Source organism: Sciurus carolinensis, chromosome 2, assembly GCF_902686445.1.
Source record: "Sciurus carolinensis chromosome 2, mSciCar1.2, whole genome shotgun sequence".
Taxonomy (NCBI): Eukaryota; Metazoa; Chordata; class Mammalia; order Rodentia; family Sciuridae; genus Sciurus; species Sciurus carolinensis.
In genome coordinates this window covers 50,038,965-50,064,102 of record NC_062214.1, presented here as the reverse complement: position 1 = coordinate 50,064,102, position 25,138 = coordinate 50,038,965, and the positions used below count along the sequence as shown (strand labels likewise).

The 25,138-nt window shown below is 40.5% G+C and overlaps 1 protein-coding gene across 1 annotated transcript; it reads right to left on the bottom strand.

The window, feature by feature from the left end:
• Positions 1-10,755: 10,755 nt before the first annotated feature.
• LOC124976920 (transforming protein RhoA-like) lies at positions 10,756-12,287 on the bottom strand. Its single transcript, XM_047539998.1, has one exon. The coding sequence runs from the start codon at positions 12,053-12,055 to the stop codon at positions 11,474-11,476; it is 582 nt and encodes a 193-aa protein (XP_047395954.1). The 5' UTR covers positions 12,056-12,287; the 3' UTR covers positions 10,756-11,473.
• Between the last annotated feature and the right edge of the window lie 12,851 nt (positions 12,288-25,138).

Sequence of the window (25,138 nt, the reverse complement as noted above, 5' to 3'; positions counted from 1 at the left end):
GAACTGCTTTGATTGGACAAAAGTGACTCGTGCTTGCACACGCCCTTTAGTTGCTCTGATTGTATTATATTGTAATCTTGCTCTCCCCGCATATTCTGTAACCTGATTGGCTTATAATTCATATAAATATGACTGTGACTTCCTAGTAGAGGTAGAGAGAGAAAAGAGAAACCATGGTTATCTAATAATAAGGTCCTGATTAAACTGCTGAAGGAAGTTTCCTGTGTCGTGCTTTCTTGCGGGCGAGGGACGCGACAAGTGGTGCCGAAACCCGGGAATTCAGAACCTTCAGCGGTCAGGGGGTGCACCGGTAAGCCCCACAGGTAAGTGGGGTCCACATATAGTGGGACGCTCCTCTGTAGACATAGAGAGAGCGGGGATTAATCCCACAGGTAAGTGGGACGCTCCATAGAGAGAGCGGGGATTGACGCTCCTCTGTAGACAAAGAGAGAGCAGGGATTTACTTTACATAATTTTGCTTTCGCTTTCATTCTGCTGGCTCTGAACACTGCTTTTGTTATGGGCAATTCTCCATTTAGTTCGTTAGTACAGCCTTTGGATTTAGTACAGCCTTTAGATATTTTGTTGCGCTCTAAAGAGCTCAAGGTCAAACACAGTACTTTACAAACATTCATAGAAAGAATTGATAAAGCGGCTCCATGGTTTGCTGTCTCTGGGAGCTTGACTCCTGCTAGTTGGGATAAGTTGGGAAGAGATTTGGATTTTCTTCAGGAGCAGGGACAATTGGAGAAAGGAGTGATACCGCTATGGAAATTAATAAAAGGATGTATTCGTGATGGTAGATGTCAAGAAGCTGTTCATGAAGGACAGAAAGTTCTTGAACAATTACATGGGGAGAAGTCTGAGGATTCTATGAGTACTTCCAGTAAACATAGTACTAGAGAGCAGGTTTATGGAACTATTCCAAAGAGGAGACTGTACCCAGATTTAAAAGCCCTTAGAACACCAGAAGATACAGGGGAGTCAGAATCAGACGGTGATGAGAAAGTAAAAGAGCTAACGCAGCACTTACGGAAGGTGAAGATAAAAGAAGGGGGAACTAAGAGGCAAAAAGATTTAGACAAAAGGACTATGAGGAAGAACAGAAGCCAGCTCTAGCCTATGATCCTCCCCCATATGTGGGAGGGGTTCCAGGCACGGGTAGAACTTTTAACTCTGCAGCTTGGAGGGCTGCCCATGTAGAGTTGAGGCTTGCCTGTCCTGTATTCCAGGACAATGATGGGGGAAGACATCAGGAACCCATAGAATTTAAAACGATTAAGAATATAGCAGAATCTGTCCGCACTTATGGTGTGGATGCTGCCTTTACTATCGCTCAAATAGAGGGGCTCCGTAGATTTTGCATGACTCCTTCGGACTGGGCTGGTTTAGTGAAAGCTTGTGTTTCCCCGGGTAAATATTTAGACTGGAGAGCCTTCGTGTTAGAGGGGGCCAATGAACAGGCTGCACACAACCAAGCTATGGGCAAACCTGCCTGGGATGTGGATATGCTTCTGGGGCAGGGTAGATTTGCCAATCAGCAAACAGGCTTTCCATTAGAGGTTTATGAACAAATTAATAAGATCTGCATTGCTGCCTGGAAAGCACTCCCTAATAAAGGAGAGGTGCGAGGTAACTTAACAAAAATTGTCCAAGGCCCCACAGAAGCTTTTTCAGATTTCATGGCTAGAATGGTAGATACAGCAGGGAAGATCTTCGGGGATGCTGATGTAGCCATGCCTTTAATTAAACAATTAGTATATGAACAATGTACAAGAGAATGCAGAAATGCTATTAATCCATTTAAAAGCAAAGACATAGAGGCATGGATGAAAGCTTGTAGAGAAATAGGTGGCCCATTAACAAATTCAGGCTTAGCCTGCTGCCTTCCTTCGCATGGAAGGACTATTAAAGGCTTTATTAAAGGCTAATGGAGCACCTTTAGAGGTTTCCTCAGCTAGGAAGTTTTTAAAAGCTGTAGAAGACAAAGCCCCTTGGTTTTTAGATAAGGGCTTGTTGGATCAAGAGAAACTATCACAAGAGACAGAAAAAGGCCCCCCTCCTGATCCCTTCCACGCAGCTCCTATGGCCACCTAGGGAGGGAACACCCATGTCCTTGAAGCAGTCCTCCCCCTAGGCAGAGATCTCAGCAGCTCCATTCCTCAAAAGTAGTAAGAAATAATGTTTTGTGATTTTCTGCATTCAAACCTAACCTGATTTCTCAACCAGGAAGAAAAAGGGTTAAAAAAGTCCTGGGTGATCCTCCCTCCCCCCTGCCTGGCCTTGCTGAAAACTGCAACAGTCTCAGCGGGAAAAGGGGGTAACCTGAAGATAAGAAAAAGAAAACAAAAGGGTGTCTGTTTTAAACTTCTGGACTGCTACACAGAATTAACTCATTTTCCAGGATTCTTGTTTTGTTTTGTTTTTCTTTAATGCTGTATTTTTGAGCTCATAATTTTGATCTTGCATACCTAGGTTAATGATTTTTTTTTCTCTTTTTGATCAGTTCTATTTTTTATTCAACTAAAGTTTTTGAACATCTGTTACATTGCAATGGAGATTCACCTATAAAGTTACAAGGCCTTTGATTTTGTGTTATTTGTATGTCGTGCTGTCTGGTGTCATGTCTTGTCTGCATCAAAACTGAGTGCTCCTAAAATTAAAATTTAAAAATGGATCCAAATACTTTTATTCACGTGATTTAAAAGGGTTCAATTTAAATTGAGTAAACTAATAAAAGTGACATGTCTTTAAAAATAACTTGCAAGTCTCTAGGTGGTCAAACTAATAAAATGTTAAAAAACAATGTCTAATATCAATTGTTTCTAGGACTTTTCTTCAACAAGAAAGAGACAGCAAATACTGTTCAGGACACCTGCCTGCTTTCTTGGTTTTTACAGAATAAGTAAATTAGAGTTAACATATATGGGATTACTTAAATGTGTTTGTAGAGACATCTGATTAATTTACAAAATTAAAATGCTCATTGTTAAATAACATCAAGTACTCTTAACTCCTTAAATTCCATGGAGTATCATACTTAAACATTATTGGTGCTTTCATAGGTTGGTAAATAAAAAGGGTTTAAACTTGCTTTGTGTCATCACTAAACTAAAAACAAGGTTACTAAGAGTTATGTCTTAACAAGTACAATTCTATATACAAAGGGTTCTAAAGGTTTCAACTGTGTTTCAATTAGAGTACTATAAACAACAAAATATTTGATCTTATTAAAAATAGAGCAATTTATCTAAATTCAGAAATTTCATAAGAGTTGTTTCAGAATGTGAGCAAAAAGGGGTCAACAGATAGGAAAGAGAAAATAAAAGGGTCTGGGTATGGAAATATATTTAGTAAAAGGGAAAAGGAAATGTTTCTGGGTAAGAAAGTGCTTGTGTGATGAAATACATGAGGGTCCAAGTAAGTGCTAAGAAAGTCTATGTAAGTAAAGGACAAGTTTCAACATGTTTGCGTGAAACTGAGTTGGTTGTGTGTATGTGAGACAGCTAAAGCTATTAAAGGTTTTTCCTAAGGTAAAATACTAATGTTCTGATATACACCAAAGTTTAATCTACATGGTAAAATGACATGGTAAAATGGCAAGGATTTCTTAGAAACACTAATTTACTCTTAACTTTGTGACTATTAAGTTTTATTCTTTAGAACAATTGGTCTTAAAAATTGGGGTGTATACAATTATGGTTAAACAACTGTTAAAGTATTGTACTGTGTTACAGAGTCTACATTTTTCTTTAAAAACTAAATTTGGTAAGATAAAAGTGTCAAGGTAATTATAAAATGGTTTCTAGTTGTATATGAAATGTGTTCATATTTTTCAGGTACACAAGTTTTTAAAGCAAGAAATTTATTAAGCTGTGCTATTCTACAGATTAAACTTGTCTGTAATGGTAATCTTAAACTTATAAAGAGTAAATTTTAATTGGGGATTTATTTCTATCATTTAATGTTCTATTATGGGACATCTTATCAATAAGGTATATGTAACATTGGTTACTTATTTCACTGAGATAAAAATTTAAATGTAAATATATATCTAAGAGTTAGTGACAGCCTGATTTGTTTAAAGGTTCATAAAAGAAAAGTTAAAAGCTCTCTCAGCCTTTCTTTGATTGATTCCTGTTTTGGATATAATGTTAGACTGTGTTAACTAATGTTTATATGGACTCAGAAATCAATATATATAAACTTCTTAAAATGACATTTAAGAAAGAGTATAATGCATTATAACAAAAATGGGACAACAATGACTGAGATTGGGGTCCCTGACTTCATGACTGTAACATGCCTGGTTCCTGGAAGTGTTCCTATGTAGGAGCACAAGATGCCTAACTGCTGTGGCAGTAACCTCCCTGGGGAGGCTTTGTGCAGGAGTCCTATCAGCTCTTACATTGATATCAGGCACACAGCTCTTGGGCAGAAAGAAATTGTTTTGCTAGATAACCAGTGTTTCATCAGTTCCCTTCTCTAGTTCCTGCCCACCTTACAGTAACTTTGGACAGTGGACTTCTTTGAGAACTACACAGAGTTCCTAACATTGCACTTTGCAGTTGTAAAAAAAAAAAGTTATGTAGATGGTCTAGTCTCTGTAACTCTCCTAAAAACAAAAAATAATGCTTACATAGTCTTTAACTCAATAATAAGACATGTATAAATGTTACTAACATAACTCTTTAGATCTACATTTCCATCAGAGAACAGAGCTCCATCTGATCTCAGCTTAATCTTCAAAATCTGTGTTTATAAACCTTTATTTTCTAATACTCCTTTGACCCTCACTGAACTTAAAAATTTGGTCATGCTGGTCAGGACAAAAGGGACAAAAAATTAGTTGTAGGATTAAAACACTTAAGATCTGTAAAGAGTCACGCCTTACCTGAGATAAGGCTCTGCCTCCCACCTTACTGCATGTTAGAGTGACTCCAAAATAAGTCAGACTTCAGCTTATTTAAAGTTATAATCAAAAGATTGGGTTTTTTTGTTGTAAAATTACTATGATCTCAAATAGGGAATATAATGTGGTTCTCAGTCAAAATTCAAAATAGCTATTATACAAGCAGAATATATTTTTACTCTTACTTATTTCATTTTATAAAACTGTTACCTATTAATGTTTTGCAGAAGTAGCTGCTTCAAGAACACACAACCTAGGTAACTTGTGATAATAAGCCATCACCTAACAAATAGTGGTAACAGATACCAAAACAAATAGTGGTAACTTCCAGAACTAATGCAGACTCCAGTTAGATAAAAGGGTAAATAACTGTAAAGTTATGGACGTTAAAGTTAAAGCCCAGTACTCTTACTTTATGACTGGTGAGACTGGCTTGATGGATGATTAAGATCAAACTTAGAGATTGGAGTACAGAAGGCAAGATACACCAGTATTTGGATCTTTTGCCCTCAGTCAGCCTGAACCCAGGGAATAAGAGGACTTCTCTAAGGAGCACTTAAGGTGTTGTAAACTTTAGGTGCCATCAATCCTAACAACAAGGTTTCATCTTTATTTACTCAGTTACAAAATTTGATTTTGGGCCATTCTGCACCCTTTTATCCTGTACATATAAGAGCTCATACGGCTCTCCCTGGACCTATTGTTGAAGGAAACACAAGGACAGATGCCGCTACCCGCACAATTTGTTTTCTTTCTTCTCTTGACAGTGCTCGAGACTTTCATAATAAGTTTCATGTTAACTCCCAAACACTTCGTAAGCGCTTCTCTATTCCTTGAGCAGAAGCAAGACAGATTGTCTTAGATTGTTCTCATTGTGTTCCATTTCATCATCTCCCTTCTTTTGGTGTTAACCCCCGAGGCTTGCGACCTCTTATGATTTGGCAAATGGATGTAACTCATATTACAGAGTTTGGTTCCCTAAAATATGTTCATGTCTCAATAGATACTTTCTCTGGAGTTATGCATGCCTCTGCTTTAGCAGGATAAAAAAGGCCATCATGTCATCTCCCATTGCCTAGAGGCTTGGGCCGCCTGGGGCCTTCCATGCTCCTTAAAGACAGATAATGGGCCGGCGTACACTGGTCAATAATTCACCTCTTTCTGCTCCACTATGGGAGTGCAACTGACTCATGGCTTACCTTACAACCCCCAAGGTCAGGAAATCGTGGAGAGAGCTCATAAAACAATTAAAGAACTTTTACAAAGACAAAAAGGGGGAATAGGAGCAAGCTGTACTACTAAAGAGCGTTTGTCTTTGGCTCTTTTTACCATTAATTTTTTAACTTTGGATGCACATGATAATTCTGCGGCTGACAGACATTGTTCGCCGCCTGCCCCCCCTTTTCTATTTCTATTATCAAACAGTTCAAAAGTGATTTTAAATTGTTCTAATGACAATATTACCTGCCTGCTTTCAGAGTGTTGGAACGGTAGTGAATCTGTTGCTGTGATTGTAAAGGTACCCACCTTTGTACCTGTCCCAGTGGAGGTCAATCCAGATAATTTTCCGTTGGTGAACCTCTTCAGAGAAAAGAGAGACTTTGGCATTACCGCAGCCATAATAACTGCTATTACTGTCTCTGCCGCTGCAGCCACTACCGCTGCTCTAGCCATGACCAATCAAGTTCAAACAGCACAAACCATTAATCAAGTCATACAACAAACTGCACAGGTGCTGGAATCCCAGGACCGCGTCAACAGACATATCCTATCAGGGATTTTGGCAGCGAATCAAAGGATTGATTTGCTACAAGTACAATTGGATGAACTTTTCAACATTGCACAAGTTGGTTGCATCGGGAATCATAAACACATGTGTATAACTCCAGTAAGATATGAAGAAGCAAAGAATCAAAGCCATTTGATTTCCGCCTTTCTTGCAGGCAATTGGTCCTTAGAAGCTGAAAAGATGATGAATCAACAATTATTGCAAATTGCGATTTTAAATGACACTCGTGTTGAGCCTGTTACTTTGAGTCAGTTCTCTAGCTGGCTCACCTCTGCCTTTAGTTATTTTAAAGAATGGGTTAATGTGGGGATCTTTGAATGTATTTGTTCTGCAGGTATTTGCCTTTGCCTTTGGTTTATTTGCAAGCTAAGAGTGCGTCAAGCACGTGAAAAAGCAATGTTAATTCAGACTGTGTTGGCCATTGAGCAAGGGGTGTCACCTTCTGTGTGGTTGGCTAATCTGACACGAAAATAAGTGGCATTTTTAGTATATCTCTGTTAAAGCTGGAATTGTCATTTACGCTAGGTGTCTACAAGGTACTGCTGTTATTACTTTATACTTTTCTTTGGGGACTGTGTATTTACATACTACAGATTCCTTGCAGTAACTAAAGCTTTAATTGCCTTGTAACTTTCACCCTTAATCTTGAACTGTAACAATGATATTGGAGGAGATGAACTGTTACTGTGTATCTTGTGTTCATTATGGTGCCCCTGTATTGTACGGCATTGGCAAGTAGGGCGATTTTCCTATTTCAGGCCCTTGCGGTTGCACAAGCTGGATAAGCTCCCCCAAGTATGGTTTTCCATACCGCTATGACTTCATAGACGCAGGATGCGAGGCAAAGCACTGCACTTGAGAGTTTTATTTTTAAACCTCAAGGAAGGCATGCTCTATTGCATGTGGGTTTGATGTCCACGTCCCACCCTACGAAAAAAGGCATCGGCTTGGGTAATGTCAGGCCTAGAGAAGGCGCCACTTTGGGACTGACGTTCACTATCTGCCACTTTTGCACAGTAGGATAGGGCCTCTACCTTCACCTGTGTTTTTAATATAATAAAGGGGGAGCGCTGTGGCAAGCCGCCACGCCGCCATGACAAGATGGCGCTGGTTTCCGCTAGGGTCTGAAACACTTTTTTAATAAACAAGCCCATATCTGGTTATGCCAACTGTCATACGTAAAAGCACCTATGAGCATGGGCCAAGTGACAGGAGTAGATCGGTTATTGCTAAAGTATGCTTTCTATTATATTAAAAGAAAGGGGGAGCTGTCGGGGGCCGCGGACCCCACTCCGGCCTGAAGGCTGAAAAGACTGTACCCTGGCACTAAGCCGGGGCAACCTAGTCTGCAACATCAAGCACGAACTATACCCTGGCATTGAGCCGGGGCATCATAGACTGCAACATCAAGGACTGGCACGAAGCCGGGGCAACCTGGTTTGCAACATATGGCTGACGCTGCCGAAAGAACTGGCCCCGGCACTAAGCCAGCAGCTGATAAAGTGGCCCCGGCATTGAGCCAGGGCCAGAAGGAACTGCTTTGATTGGACAAAAGTGACTCGTGCTTGCACACGCCCTTTAGTTGCTCTGATTGTATTATATTGTAATCTTGCTCTCCCCGCATATTCTGTAACCTGATTGGCTTATAATTCATATAAATATGACTGTGACTTCCTAGTAGAGGTAGAGAGAGAAAAGAGAAACCATGGTTATCTAATAATAAGGTCCTGATTAAACTGCTGAAGGAAGTTTCCTGTGTCGTGCTTTCTTGCGGGCGAGGGACGCGACACTCGTTTACCTCTAAGAATTTTTTAATTTCCTTCCTAATATCTTCTGTTATCCATTCATCATATAGTAGCATATTGTTTAATCTCCAGGTGTTGGAGTGTTTTCTGTTTTTTACTCTTTCATTAATTTGTAACTTCAATCCATTATGATCTGATAGAATACAAGGTAGTGTCTCTATCTTCTTGTATTTGCTGACATTAGCTTTGTGGCATAATATATGGTCTATTTTAGAGCAGGATCCATGTGCTGCTGAGAAGAAAGTGTATTTGCTCTTGGTTGGATGGTATATTCTATAAATGTCTGTTAAGTCTAAATTATTGATTGTGTTATTGAGATCTATGGTTTCTTTGTTCAATTTTTGTTTGGAAGATCTGTCCAGTGGTGAAAGAGGCATGTTAAAATCACCTAGTATTATTGTGTTATGGTCTATTTGGTTTCTAAAATTGAGAAGGATTTGTTTAACATACATGGATGAGCCACTATTTGGGGCATAGATGTTTATGATTGTTATGTCTTGCTGATTTATGCTTCCCTTAAGCAGTATGAAATGTCCTTCTTTATCCCTTCTAACTAACATTGGCTTGAAGTCCACATTATCTGAAATGAGGATGGATACTCCAGCTTTTTTGCTGAGTCCATGTGCATGGTATGTTTTTCCCCATCCTTTCACCTTTAGTCTATGGGTATCTCTTTCTATGAGGTGAGTCTCTTGCAGGCAACATATTGTTGGATCTTTCTTTTTAATCCAATCTGCCAGTCTATGTCTTTTGATTGATGAATTCAGGCCATTAACATTCAGGGTTATTATTGAGATATGATTTGTATTCCCGGTCATTTGGTTCATATTTAAAATTTTTGACACATCTTGGTTCCTCCTTTATTTGACAGTTCCTTTAGGATAATTCCTCCCTTTGCTGATTTGCTTCTTTGTTTTTTATTTCTTCCTCATGGAATATTTTGCTGAGAATGTTCTGTAATGCTGGCTTTCTTTTTGTAAATTCTTTTAGCTTTTGTTTATCATGGAACGATTTTATTTCATCATCAAATTTGAAGGTAAGCTTTGCTGGGTATAAGATTCTTGGTTGGCATCCATTTTCTTTCAGAGCTTGAAAAATGTTGTTCCAGGCCCTTCTAGCTTTTAGGGTCTGGATTGAAAAATCTGCTGATATCCATATTGGTTTCCCCCTGAATGTAATTTGGTTCTTTTCTCTCACAGTCTTTAAAATTCTCTCTTTATTTTGTATGTTAGGTATTTTCATTATAATGTGCCTTGGTGTGGGTCTGTTGTAATTTTGTGTATTTGGAGTCCTATAAGCCTCTTGGACTTGATTTTCCATTTCATTCTTCAGATTTGGGAAATTTTCTGATATTATTTCATTGAATAGATTGTTCATTCCTTTGGTTTGTTTCTCTAAGCCTTCCTCAATCCCAATAATTCTCAAATTTGGCCTTTTCATGTTATCCCATAGTTCTTGCAGATTCTGTTCATGATTTCTTACCATCTTCTCTGTTTGTTCAACTTTGTTTTCGAGGTTAGATATTTTGTCTTCAATATCTGAAGTTCTGTCTTCCAGGTGTTCTATCCTATTGGTTATGCTTTCTATGGAGTTCTTAATTTGGTTTATTGTTTCCTTCATTTCAAGGATTTCTGTTTGGTTTTTTTTCAATATCTCTAACTCTTTATTGAAATGATCTTTTGCTTCCTGAATTTGCTCTGTTAACTGTCGATTGGTGCGATCATTCAATGCCTGCATTTGCTCTTTAATCTCATCATTCAATGCCTGCATCATTTGCTCTTTCATCTCATCGTTTGCTTCCCTAATCATTTTTATTATGTACATTCTGAAGTCCCTTTCTCTCATTTCTTCTGCCATGCTGTCGTTGGATTCTATTTTTTTTTTCTTTTTTTTTAGAAAACTGCCTTTATTCTATTAGTTGGAAAATTAACTGGTACAGAAAAAAGTTTAGTCAGCTGGAGAGAAGAGAAAAACCAAGTGCCACCCATGAGAACAAGTGGCTCTTTTGGGAGGGAACCTAGATACAGTGAGAAGAAAGAAGCATTGTGAATAAGAGCCAGTCCCTGCAGTCTAGGTGAGAAAGGCTATGCCACCTTTAAGTGTCTAATTGCCTCAGTCATGAAACCAAATCCCTATTTACTTAGCCCAGCTCTGGAGAAGGGTACTGGGATATGAGGGGTCAAAAGGGTGATATGGCCTTTTTTTTTTTTTTTTAATCAGAGAAAGTGACAAAACGGGAATTTTAAAAATGAATTTTCCATCTGACTTTATTTCCAAATACACTTTCTTTTTTAAAAAACCAATACACTTTTCTGTGGGATGACAAATATCAGTATTAGGAAATCCAATTATACAAAAAATACTACATCTAGTCTGGAATAGTTATATTTATTTTTTGGTAACATACATTAAGTGGCACTAATTACACAGTAACTATAAGGTAACTAACATGAAACCACAGAACTGTAACTCTGCCACAGCTGCATGGACTTGGGCCTTTCTGGCTGAGTACATTTCAAAAAACTGGATGCCCACTCCAGAGCTATGGAAATGAAATCTGCTGAGGAGTAAAGCTCCAAAGTGATGACTCACCAGAGTTCCTTGCAGCTGACAGATAATAGGCAGGACATGTTAGTTATAAAGTAGTTACAGCCTAATTCACAAAAGTTACCATTTCTCTTTCTAGAAAGAAGCAAGAAGTTAAGAAATTCCTTGAATTAGCGCCTGGTGTGTCAGGTGGAGTGCAGAGAGGGCTGTTAGAGCAGTGTCAGAAGGACCCTGGCAGATCAGACGGGTTGGACATTATTAATAATCATGGTTGGCTTCTAAATACTGGTAGCAAGATGACTTCTTATTTGTAATCTTAGGTAAATTATAGATAAATGAAAAAGGCCAGTAATCATACACTAAGATTAATAAACAGCACTTCAAAATTAGCCGCATGAGGGCTGTGCTTGCAGCAAGTTTTCACAACACAAGGCACCCAGATTTTTTCTTCCCACGTCTGGCTTGAAGAGCAGCTCTTGTGGCCATTTCAAAAACCTCCCTCACTCCATCTTTGGTCTTTGCTGAACACTCCATGTACCCAAAGGCACCAATCCTGTTTGCCATATCTCTGCCTTCTTCAGGTTTTACTGGCTCCTGCTTCATCTTGGCTAACTCCCGCCTTGTGTGCTCATCATTACGAAGATCCTTCTTATTCCCAACCAGGATGATGGGTATGTTGGGACAGAAATGCTTGACTTCTGGGATCCATTTTTCTGGGATGTTTTCTAAACTATCAGGGCTGTCGATGGAGAAACACATCAGTATAACATCAGTGTCTGGGTAGGAGAGGGGCCTCAGGCGATCATAATCTTCCTGCCCATCTGTGTCCCACAAAGCCAACTCTACCTGCTTTCCATCCACCTCAATATCTGCCACATAGTTCTCAAACACTGTGGGCACATATACTTCTGGGAACTGGTCCTTGCTGAAAACTATGAGCAAGCATGTCTTGCCACATGCTCCATCACCAACAATCACCAATTTCTTCCTGATGGCAGCCATAGCTTACAAATGTGCTGCAAAATGCACGACCTGTGTGACAGAAGTTCTACAAAGTAACTTGAACTTCCCAGGTGAAAAGCTCAGACTACGACTCCCGAGTCTGGCCGTTTTGAGCAGAGAACACCGGTCCGTGAGTCGCAAGCTTGGAGACAAGGGCGGGTAGCTCCAGAGGCGACCGCGGACTAATGAGAGAACCGACGGAAGGTGGCGGGCGGCGGGCGGGGAGCTCGAGCGAGCGAGGGCGGGGGGCGGCGGGAGGGCGGGGACTGGATTCTATTGATGTAACATCTAGATTTGTTTGGGGCATTTTCTTCCCTTGTTTTCTCATATTGTTCATTAATCAGTGGGTCATTAAGATATTGTAGATTTCCTCTATCAACTTATAATGTCCCTGAAGATTGCTAGTATATCCCCTCTTATCCTTCAGTAGCCTGAAGTCTTGGAGGAAGTTGATAATGCGGAGTTCCACGAAGAAGCTGCCTCTCTAGGGGTGGTGATCCTCAGGTGGCATATATTCCCTGCTAGTGGGCAGAGGTGCCTCCACTTGTTGACCAATGGTCATCCAACGGGGAACTAGGCTGTGGGCTGAGGCAAGTCCTGTTTGTGCCTGTGACTCTGGTTTTACCATCCCCGTGGGAAAACCTCTCCTGGTAGGGAAGAGTCACTTGGTGGGGATGTCTCTCTGGTCAGTTCCCCTCCTAGAGGTTCCCCTCAATCTACAACTACAATCTGGGCTGGGCTGTCTTCCTCTGCAACATTCCCAGGGGCCCGGACCTACCTCCTGGGCCTGGGAGCCTCACCCTTCACAGGCGAGTCTCCTTAGGCTGCCTCTCCCAGAGAATCTGCCTGCAGTCCTGGAAACTTCGCTCCGCCCCTAGGCGTGTCTCTGTGTGGCTCTTCCAGCAAGAAGCCACCTAGCTCCTGGGACCCTACTCTGCACCTAATCACCTGTCTATGTGGCCCCCTCTGAGCCGATACCTGGAGCCCTGTACAATACCTCCTATACCCAGAGACCCGCCACACACCTCCTCCACCGGACAGCAGCCTGGTTTCCGACGCAGTCACTAGGAGTCCAAGCAACTCACTTCGAGTCTCCCCCTCCCACCAACCTCCCGTAGCCCTAGGCAGTCACTCCAAGCCCAAGTGACCCGCCCTGTTCCTCCTCCTCCTCCTCAGGGTAGCCCCCCGGGTGTTCAGGGGCAGTGGCTCCAAGACCAAGTGACCCACCGCGCTCCTCCTCCAGGCAGGCCACCAGTGTTCAGGAGCGGTCGCTTTGAGTGCAATCAACTCACCACTCACCTCCTCCTCTGGCAACTGCCTCTGGCTCTGATGCAGTCACTCCTAGACCAAGCCACCCACCGCGCTTCTCCTCTTCCTCCGGGCAACCCCCCGGGTGTTCAGAAGCGGTTGTTCTGAGTCCAAACAGCTCGCTATGCAGCTCCTCCTCTGGCAACCGCCTGTGGCTCTGATGCAGTCACTCCTAGACCAAGTGACCCGCCGCGCTCCTCCTCCAGGCAGGCCACCGGTGTTCAGGAGCGGTTGTTCTGAGTTCAAACAGCTCGCCACACAGCTCCTCCTCTGGCAACCGCCTGTGGCTCTGATGCAGTCACTCCTAGACCAAGCGACCCGCTGTGCTCCTCCTCTTCCTCCGGGCAACCCCCCGGTGTTCATAAGCAGTCGTTCTGCGTCCAAACAGCTTGCCACGCATCTCCTCCTCAGGCAGCCGCCCGGAGCCCCAGTGGTTGCTCCAAGACCAAGCACTGTGCTGAGCCGCCTCCTCTACGATGATCCCAGTTGTCCGTGTTTACCACTCCTGTGGGGGGAGGGGCGTCTCGCCGAGCAACTCCACTTTACAAATTCCCTGCGTTCCGGGGCTACCGCCCCATCCGGGACACCTCCCCAATGGGAGAGACTCACCCGGTGGCTTTGAGTTGGTCCCAAGTCTCTCACTATCTCCTCTTTTGAATCCTGCGTCCTGGAGCAACGTGAAATGCAGCCGCCCTCTAGGCCACCATCTTGAAACACACATATTCTTCTGTGAAGTTTCTGTTCATATCCTAGGCCCATTTGTTGATTGGATTATTTTTATTCTTGGTGTAGAGTTTTTGAGTTCTTTATATATTCTGGAAATTAGTGCTCTATCTGAAATATGAGTGGGAATGATTTTCTCCCACTCTGTAGCCTCTCTCTTCACATTGCTGATAGTTTACTTTGCTGAGAGAAACTTTTTAGTTTGAATCTATCCCAGTTATTGATTCTTGCTTTTATTTCTTGTGCTATGGGAGTCCTGTTAAGGAAGTCTGATCCTAAGCCAACATGTTGAAAATTTGGACCTACTTTTTGTTCTATAAGATGCAGGATCTCTGGTCTGATTCCGAGATCCTTAATCCATTTTGACTTGATTTTTGTGTAGGGTGAGAGATAGGGGTTTAATTTCATTCTATTGCATAAGGACTTCTAGTTTTCCCAGCACCATTTGTTGAAGAGACTATCTTTTCTCCATTGCATATTTTTGGCCCCTCTGTCTAGTATGAGAAAAATTGTATTTATTTGGGTTTGTGTCCATGTCCTCTATTCTATACCATTGATCTACCTGTCTATTTTGGTGCCAATACCATGCCATTTTTGTTACTATTTCTTTGTAGGATAGTTGAAGTTCTGGCATTGCCATACCCCCTGCTTCACTCTTCCGGCTAAGGATTGCTATTCTGGGTTTCTTATTCTTCCAGATGAATTTCATGATTGTTTGATCTATTTCTGTAAGGTACGTCATTGGGATTTTAATTGGAATTGCATTGAATCTGTACAGCACTTTTGGTAGTATGGCCATTTTTTTTAATTAGTATGGTCATTTTGACAATATTAGTTCTGCCTATTCAAGAACATGGGAGATCTTTCCATCTTCTAAGGTTTTCTTTAATTTCTTTCTTTAGTGCTCTGTAGTTCTTATTGTAGAGGTCTTTCACCTCTCTTGTTAGATTGATTCCCAAGTATTTTATTTTTTTCGAGGCTATTGTGAATGGGGTAGTTTCCTAATTTCTCTTTCTGAAGATTCATCACTTATGTATAAAAGTGCAATAATTATGACCATTGATCTTATAACCTGTTTGTTGATTTTTTCTTCCTTTATTGAATGCGCTCCATGAAATAAATTTTCCTCTAAGTACTGCTTTCATAGTGTCCCAGAGATTTTGATATGATGTTTCTTTGTTCTCATTTACCTCTGAGAATTTTTTTATTTCCCTTCTGCTTGTTCTGTTATCCATTCATCATACAATAGTGTATTATTTAATCTCCAGGTGTTGGAGAAGTTTCTGTTTTTTATTCTGTCATTTATTTCTAATTTCAATCAATTATGATCTGATAGAACACAAGGTAGTATCTCTATCTTCTTGTATTTGCTAACAGTAGCTTTGTGGCATAAAATATGGCCTATTTTAGAGAAGGATCCATGTGCTGCTGAGAAGAAAGTGTATTCACTTTTTATTAGATGGTATATTCTATATATGACCATTAAGTCTAAATTATTGATTGTGTTATTGAGATATATGGTTTCTTTATTCAATTTTTGTTTGGAAGATCTATCCAGTGGTGAGAGAAGTGTGTTAAATTGCCAAGTATTATTGTGTTGTGGTCTATTTGATTTCTGGAATTGAGAAGGATTTGTTTGATGTATATGAATGAGCCACTGTTTGAGGCATAGATATTTATGATTGTTATGTTTTGCTGGTTTATGCTTCCCTTAAGTAGTATGAAATGTCCTTCTTTATCCCTTCTGACTAACTTTGGCTTGAAGTCGATATTATCTGATATGAGGATGGATGCTCCAGCTTTTCTGCTGTGTCCATGTGCATGGTATGTTTTTCCTCATCCTTTCACCTTTAGTCTGTGGGTATCTATTTCTATGAGATTAGTCTCTTGCAGACAGCAAATTGTTGGATCTTTCTTTTTAATCCAATCTGCCAGTCTGTCTTTTGATTGATGAGTTCAGGCCATTAACATTCAGGGTTATTATTGGGATATGACTTGTATTCCCAGTCATTTGGCTCATTTTTGTTTTTTTGACATGACTTGGTTTCTCCTTTATTTGGCTGTTCCCTAGGCTAGTTCCTCCCTCTGCTGATTTGCATCATTGTTTTTTATCTCTTCCTCTTGGAATATTTTGCTGAGAATGTTCTATAGCGCCGGCTTTCTTTTTGTAAATTCTTTTAGTTTTTGTTTATCATGGAAGGATTTTATTTCATCAACAAATCAGAAGGTAAGTTTTGCTGGATATAAGATTCTTGGTTGGCATCTGTTTTCTTTCAGAGCTTGAAAAATGTTGTTCCAGGCTCTTCTAGCTTTTAGGGTCTGGGTTGAAAAATCTGCTGATATCCGTAAGGGTTTCCCTTGAATGTAATTTGATTCTTTTCTTTCGTGGCCTTTAAAATTCTGTCTTTATTTTGTATGTTAGGTATTTTCATTATAATGTGCCTTGGTGTGGGTCTGTTGTAATTTTGTATATTTGGAGTCCTATAAGCCTCTTGTATTTGATTTTCCATTTCGTTCTTCAGGTTTGGGAAATTTTCTGATATTATTTTATTGAATAGATTGTTCATTCCTTTGGTTTGTTTCTCTAAGCCTTCCTCAATCCCAATAATTCTTAAATTTGGCCTTTTCATGATATCCCATAATTCTTGTAGATTCTGTTCAGGATTTCTTACCATCTTCTCTGTTTGTTCAACTTTGTTTTCAAGGTTAGATATTTTTTCTTCAATGTCTGAGGTTCTATCTTCCAGGTGTTCTATCCTATTGGTTATGCTTTCTATGGAGTTCTTAATTTGGTTTATTGTTTCCTTCATTTCAAGGATTTCTGTCTTTTTTTTTCTTCAGTATCTCTCTTTATTGAAATGATCTTTTGCTTCCCGCATTTGCTCTTTTACCTGTTGAGTGGTACAATCATTCAAAGCCTGCATTTTCTCTTTCATCTCCTCATTTGGTTCTCTGATCATTTTAATTACGTACATTCTGAACTCCCTTTCTGGCATGCTGTCATTGGGTTTTATTGAGATGGTATCTAAGTTTGTTTGGGACATTTTCTTCCCTTTTTTTCTCATATTTCTCAGGTATATACCCCTCTAGTAGTGAAACTCTGGGATATTGCAGATTTCCTCTATTGACTAATATTGTCTCTGTAGATTTCCAATAACTCACCTCTTAGCCTTCAGTAGCCTGAAGTCTTAGAGGAACTTGATAATGCGGTGCTCCACAAGGAAGCTGCCTCTCTAGGGGTGGTGGCCTTCAGGTGGAGCATGTTCCCTGTCAGTGGGCAGAGGCGCTTCCACTTGTTGACTGATGGTCAGCCAAAGGGGCACTAGACTGCAGACTGGGGCACATCTGATCTGGGCCTGTCTCTGGTTCTACTGCCCTGGTGGGAAAACCTTGCCCAGAGGGGAAGACTCACCTGGTGGGGAAGTTTTGCTGGGCAGCTCTACTCCAAGAAGTTCCCTTCAGTCCAGAACTACCACTTGGATTGGGAAACCCTCCTCTGTGACATTCCCAGGGGTCCTGATCTACCACCTGGGCTGGGGAGCCTGGCCCTGCAAGGGACTCCCTCACTGAGCAGCCCTCCTCTGCTACATTCCCAGTGACTGGAGCTATCATCTGGGCCTCGGACCCTCACTCTGCACCAAAGCTTCTTGCTGTGCAACCCTCCTCTGCAATGCTCCCAGTTGACTGGGTTCATGTCTCCATTGGAAGAGTCTCACTGGGCCACTCTATTCCACTAAGTTCTCTGTGTTCCAGGGACTACTGCCCCATCTGGGGAGCCTGCCCAGTGGGAGAAACTCACCCGGTGGCTCTGAGTGGTCCTGAGTCTCTCAATACCTCCTCTTCTTGACTCCTGGGTTCTATCAGAGGTCCTCTAGTCTCCTGTAGATGTCTCAGGAAGGGAACTGCCCTTCCAATGATGATGGCCATGCCCTCAGGAATAATTCAAAATGCCTCCACCAGCATATAAAGAAGCTGGGAGACCCAGCAAGGGTGCACTGAATCAGCACAGAGGCAATTTCAGTGTCCCTCAGCAGTAGAGGGGACAGGCAGGCAGGCTCAGCAATGGTGCCCGACCTCGGTGTGGGGGTCAGGTGGGCTGGCTCACCCTCTGGCTAGCTTCACGATGAAAGTGGTGTGACTCACCCGCCAGCTCACTCTGCAACTGCAACCAACCAGTGATGGCGCGCGACCTTGATGCTGGGGTCAGGCGGGGTCACTCAGTGATGGTGCCCAACTTCGACCTGGTGGTTGGGTGGGTTGGCTGTCCACCAGCTAGCTCCAATATAGTGATTTTTTTTAAGATGCTGTTTACTCATGGTGAAGATGCTATGAATGTTGAAATGACAACAATGGATTTGGAAAAATCACATAAATTTAGTTGATGCAGTATTGGCAGGGTTTAAGAGGATGGAAAATTTTGAGACAAGATCTATGGATGAGATGTTATTGCATGTTACAGGAAAATCTTTCATGGAAGGAAAGAGTGACCAATGCAGTAAAATTGATTTTTGCCTTATTTTAAGATGTTGGGGGCTGTGCCATGCGGACAGTGCCAGAATGGCACCTGATCACATCGGCAGTGAGGAGGTTAATTGACATAAGCACACTCAGGTGATTTATCGTCCACGCACACAATGCATGTGCATGTGTTCTCGAGCACTCCTAATTGTGCCTGCTCAGACATCTAACTTCTTGCCTAATCTTTGCATAAGAGGCATGGCCCCACTTTCCACCTCCTGGAGGTGATATAAGCGGGATGTAGGCAGAAGGCAAGAGCAACAGTAAGGAGCAGCAGTAAGCAGAGAGAAGAAGCTAGCAGAGAAAAGAAGGAGTAAGCAGAGAGAAGAAGCAGCCCACTAAAGAAAGATAGTAAAAGTAGTTCATTTCCAGTCCATCACCCATAAAGACCCACGCAAATTGTTGCTGCAGGCGGTGACAAATATCCGCAGATTTGGTACCACAAAGAGCCAGTGACAAATGGTGGCCTGTACGGGGAGGGAAATTGGCAACAACCTCACAGGGAAAAAGGAAATCAGCAAGGTGGGGAAAGTAAACTGAGGAAGTCTGTCTCTGGGAATAGGTACAGCAGGGAAAGTAAGAACCTCACAGGAGTTTCTGGCCAGAGCAGTTTAAGGGCAAGGGATAGTAGGAAAAGATCACAAAGGGCATAAGAGTGAAGTGCAAAAATGTGTGTATTTTGTGTTACTTGTGTGTTTGTCATAACAGAAAAGGTTTAATGGAAGATTCCCCTAGAGAGGGAATATAACAGAAGATTCCCCTAGTGAGGGAATGTTAACAGAAGATTCCCCTAGAGAGGGAATGTAATGAAAGGCAGTCCCAAGAGACAGTGAGCGCTCAGGTAAATAAAAGACAGTTTTGCTAATGTGTGTATTTTGTATCACTTGTGTGTTTGTACTACTGTTAGTGTGGCCTTTGTATCACATTTCAAACTCTAACAGAAATAAGCCCAGGCTTTATAGAAGAAAAACTGCTCAGTGTGCCACAGGGGGATCTTCATAAATAGGATCTAATAGCAACAGAAAAGAACTCTTAAAGAGAACAAAGTGAGGAAGAATTGAGTGGTAGTAACCTAGAAAACAATTACTTAGAAAATTTAAGAACAAGGGGAAAAGGAGAGAGCTAAATCTAATACAAAGAACCCCCAAAAGGAATAACCAAGTGGTAATGAAAACTTAAGAACAAGGGGGAAAGGTAGGAGAAACCTAAACCTAATACAAAGAACTTCAAATTTTGTAGAACCTGCCCGTATTTGAGGACCAAAATAGAGATACCATCAACCATTAGAAAAACTTTAAAGAGGCAGTTAATACTGAAACAGGTATGTAGAGCAGTGTTATCTGGAAGACAATGTCTAGTTGGAGAGCTCAGTGGCAAGAAATAGCTGTTGAAACTGCTTGCAGAAATGTAGTAGCAAGGTAGAAATGTTGATATGCTAATAGAAGGTTAATATGATACTCAAAATCAATATGATCCTGGAGTGTATGCACAGATATACAGCAGCAAAGAGACACTGCCCTAACAAAAGATAAGAGATAACTATAGTAAAATCTGTTACATCTTGTGCCCCAGGTCTTTGCCCAAAGTGCAAAAAGGGAAAATATTGGGTTAACAAGTGCAAATTAGTTACTGTTGTTGAGGGAGAGATGTTGCCAAATCATTTAAGAAACAGGGCACAGAACTCTTCAACTCAAGGCCCACAAAATGGAAGCAGTTGTCATAACCCTTGTAGAGTTTAAGGAGTAACAGATCTTTTTGCTGATAGTGAGTGCATCACTCGGGCAATTCCCAAATTGGAATTGGCAGAACCCATAGCCCCTCATAAGCTGATTTAGCCACTCAGATGATTTTCATCTTTTTCTCAGTAAAGCAAGCTGCTTATTTTCATCCTGTGTAACTCACTTCTAATTCCTCATGTTGATACCTCACCTTTAAGGAGGATTTATAAGTAAAGGGAAGTGCACTGACCAGAAGGTTAATGGAGTTAATATTGAAAAATGTAGAGAGGGTGAAATGACTGTTTTTTCAGCACAATTTGGCACCAAATTTTGGGGATTCTTAGGTTTCACACTAATAAGCTTGGGTATGCTTGTGTTAATTCTATTCTACATCTACAAATGCCTCAAAGCCAGTCAACAGGCTTATGTCATCATAAAACAGGCCATGGCCACCCTTGAAGCAGGACAATCTCCCAGTATATGGCTTAGTATGCTGAATCAGTAGTTAAAGACGGGTAAGATTCATGGGGGAGCTCATACCAACCTAAGACAGAAAATAAGAGCTAGAGCCTCATTGTCCAATGAGGGTAAGGATGTTGCTCTGCCATGGACAACCTAAGACAGACACGATCCCTGCCAGCTTTCTTTTCATTTTATATAAAGAAGGGGGAATTGTTGTGGGCTGTGCCATGCGGATGGCACCAGAATGGCACCTGATCACATCGGCAGTGAGGAGGTTAATTGACATAAGCACACTCAGGTGATTTATCGTCCATGCACACAATGCATGCGCATGTGTTCTCGAGCACTCCTAATTGTGCCTGCTCGGACATCTAGCTTCTTGCCTAATCTTTGCATAAGAGGCGTGGCCCTACTCTCCACCTCCTGGAGGTGATATAAGCAGGCCATAGGCAGAAGGCAAGAGTGACAGTAAGGAGCAAGAGCAAGCAGAGAAAAGCGGCAAGCAGAAAGAGAAGCAGCGAGTAGGGGCAGTGGCAAGCAGAGAGAAGCAGCACACCTTTAGCACATACTCCTAGCATGCACCTATATTTCACAGGATGCAGGATGCACCTTTAAGAAGAAACTGCAGAAGCCTAAGAAGAAGTAGATCTCTGATAATCGTAGAAGCCTTTCTTTCTCTATCTTTCTCTCAGTCTCTCTCCCCTCAAAGATTCTTTCTTATGCAAACTCTCTCTCTCTCTCTTTCCCTAAGAAAAGCCTTTCTTCCTCTATAGCCCAGGGAACAAGTGAATAAGCGAGAAAGCAGCCCATTAAAGAAAGATAGTAAAAGTAGTTCATTTCCAGTCCATCACCCATAAAGACCCGCGCAAATTGTTGCTGCAGATGGTGACAAATATCCACGGATTTGGTACTGCAAAGAGCCAGCAACATTAAGACATTGACATAGCCGCCCAACTTTCAACGACCACAATCCTTACCCTTGAGCAGCCATCAACATCAAGGGAAAGCCCTCCAACAGTAAAAAGATTGTGGTTGAATGAATGCTCAGATAGTCACTATCATTTTTTACCCATAAAGTATTTTTAATTAAGGTATAGATTTTTTTTTAGTTAGTGCACCCTTAATACACTATATGTGGTGTAAATATTATTTTAAAACAAAAAAGTTTTGTGTGACTCACTTTACTGCAATATTTACTTTATTTTATTACTCTGAAACTGAAACCCAAATATCTCTGAGATATATAATTATATATCCTTGGCTGACCATTGGACTTGTTACTAACAGATGCATGTAGGCTTGCAAATGGATTAAGAGGCAAAATATTTAAGCGTAATTTCCCCAAGTCTCTGTATTAAACCTTTGATTTGTTTGCAATCTACCTAGCAAGCTCTGAAACAGTATTTCATGACAATGTTTTCTAAATGAAAAAAGGACCCCAAACCGCCATATTGTTCCTCCCACACTCCCATGAGAAAAGCAGACTTAATGGTTGTAGGAAAATTATTAGAATCATACCACAATGTTACAATGAGGATGAACCTAATGGACATCACAATTAAGTAAAACAAACTGAACAATAAAGGTCACATATTGTATCATTCTATTTGTGTGAAATCATTACAATAGACAAACCAATAGGACGAAATTAAGATTTTTCCTTCACACAAGGTATGAGAAGGACAGAATAAGGAGCACCTTACTAATAGGTAAAGAATTTCTTTTGGAATTGGTGGAAATGTTTAGAACTAGATAGAGTTGGTGGGTTAATGTTATTACTATATTAAATGCCACCAGATTGTTTGCCTTAAAATTGTTAGTTTTGCCAGGCATAGAGGCTCATGCCTATAATCTCAGCTACTCAGGAATCTGAGATAGGAGTATCTCAAGCTGAAGGTGAGTCTGGGCAATTTAGTGAGACTCTGTCTTAAAATAAAATACAAAGAACTGGGAATGTATCTTAGTGGCAGGTTTATCCCCCAGAAACACAACAAAAATTTGTAATTTTTTCTGTTGCGTGAATCTTACTTCAATTTTTAAAATTTGATCAGTCAATAGTTTAAAATGGTGTCACCTTGAATCCCATGATGAAGACTGACAAAAATTCCTTGATCCTGCTATAAAGTGGCATCGCCACTCAGTCTACTCACAAGCCTGCATGCATTTGAAAGTGGGAAGCTTAGCAGTGTTTGACCCACAATCTCTAAAGAAACCAACCCTGAAAGCTACAAAATTCCACATCAAACAGTCCAAACCAGTCAGGCAATGATGGCAACTTTCCTTTTTCCTTGGTTTCCAACTCAAGACTAACCAAAGAAAGCCAAATACATGCCTGTAACCAGTCACACAGGATGAATCACTGCTTGATAGCCACTTCCAGTGTCCCATGCCAACAGCCTCCAGGGAATGGTATCCTTGAAGCCTCTGCTTTGTTCACTTCAAAGCCTTCCCTCTCCAAATCTTGCCTGAATCCAACTAAATGCATGTAGCTTACTTCCTTGCTCTGGCAAATGTTTTTTTTGTACTGGGAATTAAACCCAGGGGCACACTTGACCAATAAGTACATACCTAGCATTTTCTTTTGTTTTTAATTTTGAGACAGAGTTTGGCTAAGATGTTAAGGGTCTCACTAAGTTGCTGAGGCTGGCCTTGAACTTTTGACCCTCCTGCCTTGGCCTCCCAAATTTCCAGGATTATAGGTATATGTCACCATATTCAATAGGCATAATCTTAATAAGTAGCTCCTCTTTGTTCTTATGGACATTGCCTTTATTTCCACACAGGAGTCAGATCTTTGCCAAGAATTTTCTAACTTGGGTGACCTTTAGAGATAAATACATCTAACTTCATCCACCTTGGCACACATATACTCCTAAAAATATCATAAGCAATCATCTGTAAAATGTACTTTTCCTATGTAAAAAATAATAAGGTAAAAGCTAAGTACCATTCAGGCCCATTGTGCCGATATTTTATCCTAGAATAAAATTCCAATATAAACAATACACACACACAAAAAAAAAAATTGCTACTTAAAATTACTGAGAAGTAGTGACCTGCAGGTTTGATAATTCAAAGGGTTTAAATTTTAATGAGAAGCATATCTTTCCTCTAGTTTCTCCACACCTGTGATTATGTCACACATTTATTCTTTACATTCTCATTTATATTCATGCTCTCTCTCTTTCTCACTTTCTTTAACACATGTAAATTATAATGCAAAAAAATATATATAAACTTATTTTTGTTATTTAGTTTCAACTGTATAGAGTTGTGTTTAAAAACATGATCATCTCAATTGATGCAAAAATCACATTTGATAAGATTCAACATCTTTATGTGGTTACATGCAACAAATTAGGAATACAAAGATTCTCCTTCAATATAATGAAGGTCCTATGGAAAAAAATAGCTAACAGCATACTGTGAATCATGTGATGAAACTCTAAATTCATCCCTTTAAGATCAGAAACCAGAAAACTATGTATGCTACCACCACATCTATTCAACATGATTCTCAAAAACCTAGAAATAGAAATTAAGCTAGGAAAAAGAAACTTCATTTCCAATAACTAGGAAAGGAAGAAGAAAAATTATCTCCAGATGACATGATCTTATTTGTAGGCAATTCTAAAGATTACACACAAAGACAAATACATACATGGTCAAAACTAAGAAATGAATTCAGCAAAGTTGTAATACACAAAATTGCTGCACAAGAATCACATACATTTATATACACTAGTAATAAGGAGTCTGAAAATAAGATTAAGAAAAAAATTCACTTTATAACATCAAAAGGACAAATGTACTTAAATGTAACTATAAAGGTTAAAGATTTGTATGTACAAAACCACAAGATGTTATAAAATAAGTTAAAGACACAAAAATGGAAAGATATACTATATTTATGGATTGGAAGACCAATTATCATTAAGTGTCAATACTACCTTTATTAGCTTTCTATCACTATAACAAATACCTGGGATAATCAACTTATAAAGAAATGAAGTTAATTTTGGCTCATGGTTTTAGAGTTTCCAGTCAATGATTGGGTAGATGCACTGATTTTAGGACTCTGGTGGTGGTGAGAGATGACAATGGCAGGTAGTGCAAGGCAGATGAAAACTGCTCAACTCATGGCCAAGGAGATAAGGAATGAGGAAGAGATTGAGTCCCACAATTCTCTTTAATGGTTCTTCCTTAATGACCAAGACCTTCCACCAGACCTTACCTCCTGAAGGCTCCACTACCAAGTAGGCTCAAGCTTGAGGACCAAGTCTTAAATACCTGGGTCTTTGGGGAACATTCAAGATCTACACTATAGTACCATCAAAGTGAATTACAGGTTCAA

Coding starts and splice junctions, on each gene's coding strand:
- LOC124976920 (XM_047539998.1), bottom strand. CDS start 12,055: ATGGCTGCCATCAGGAAGAAATTGGTGATTGTTGGTGATGGAGCATGT.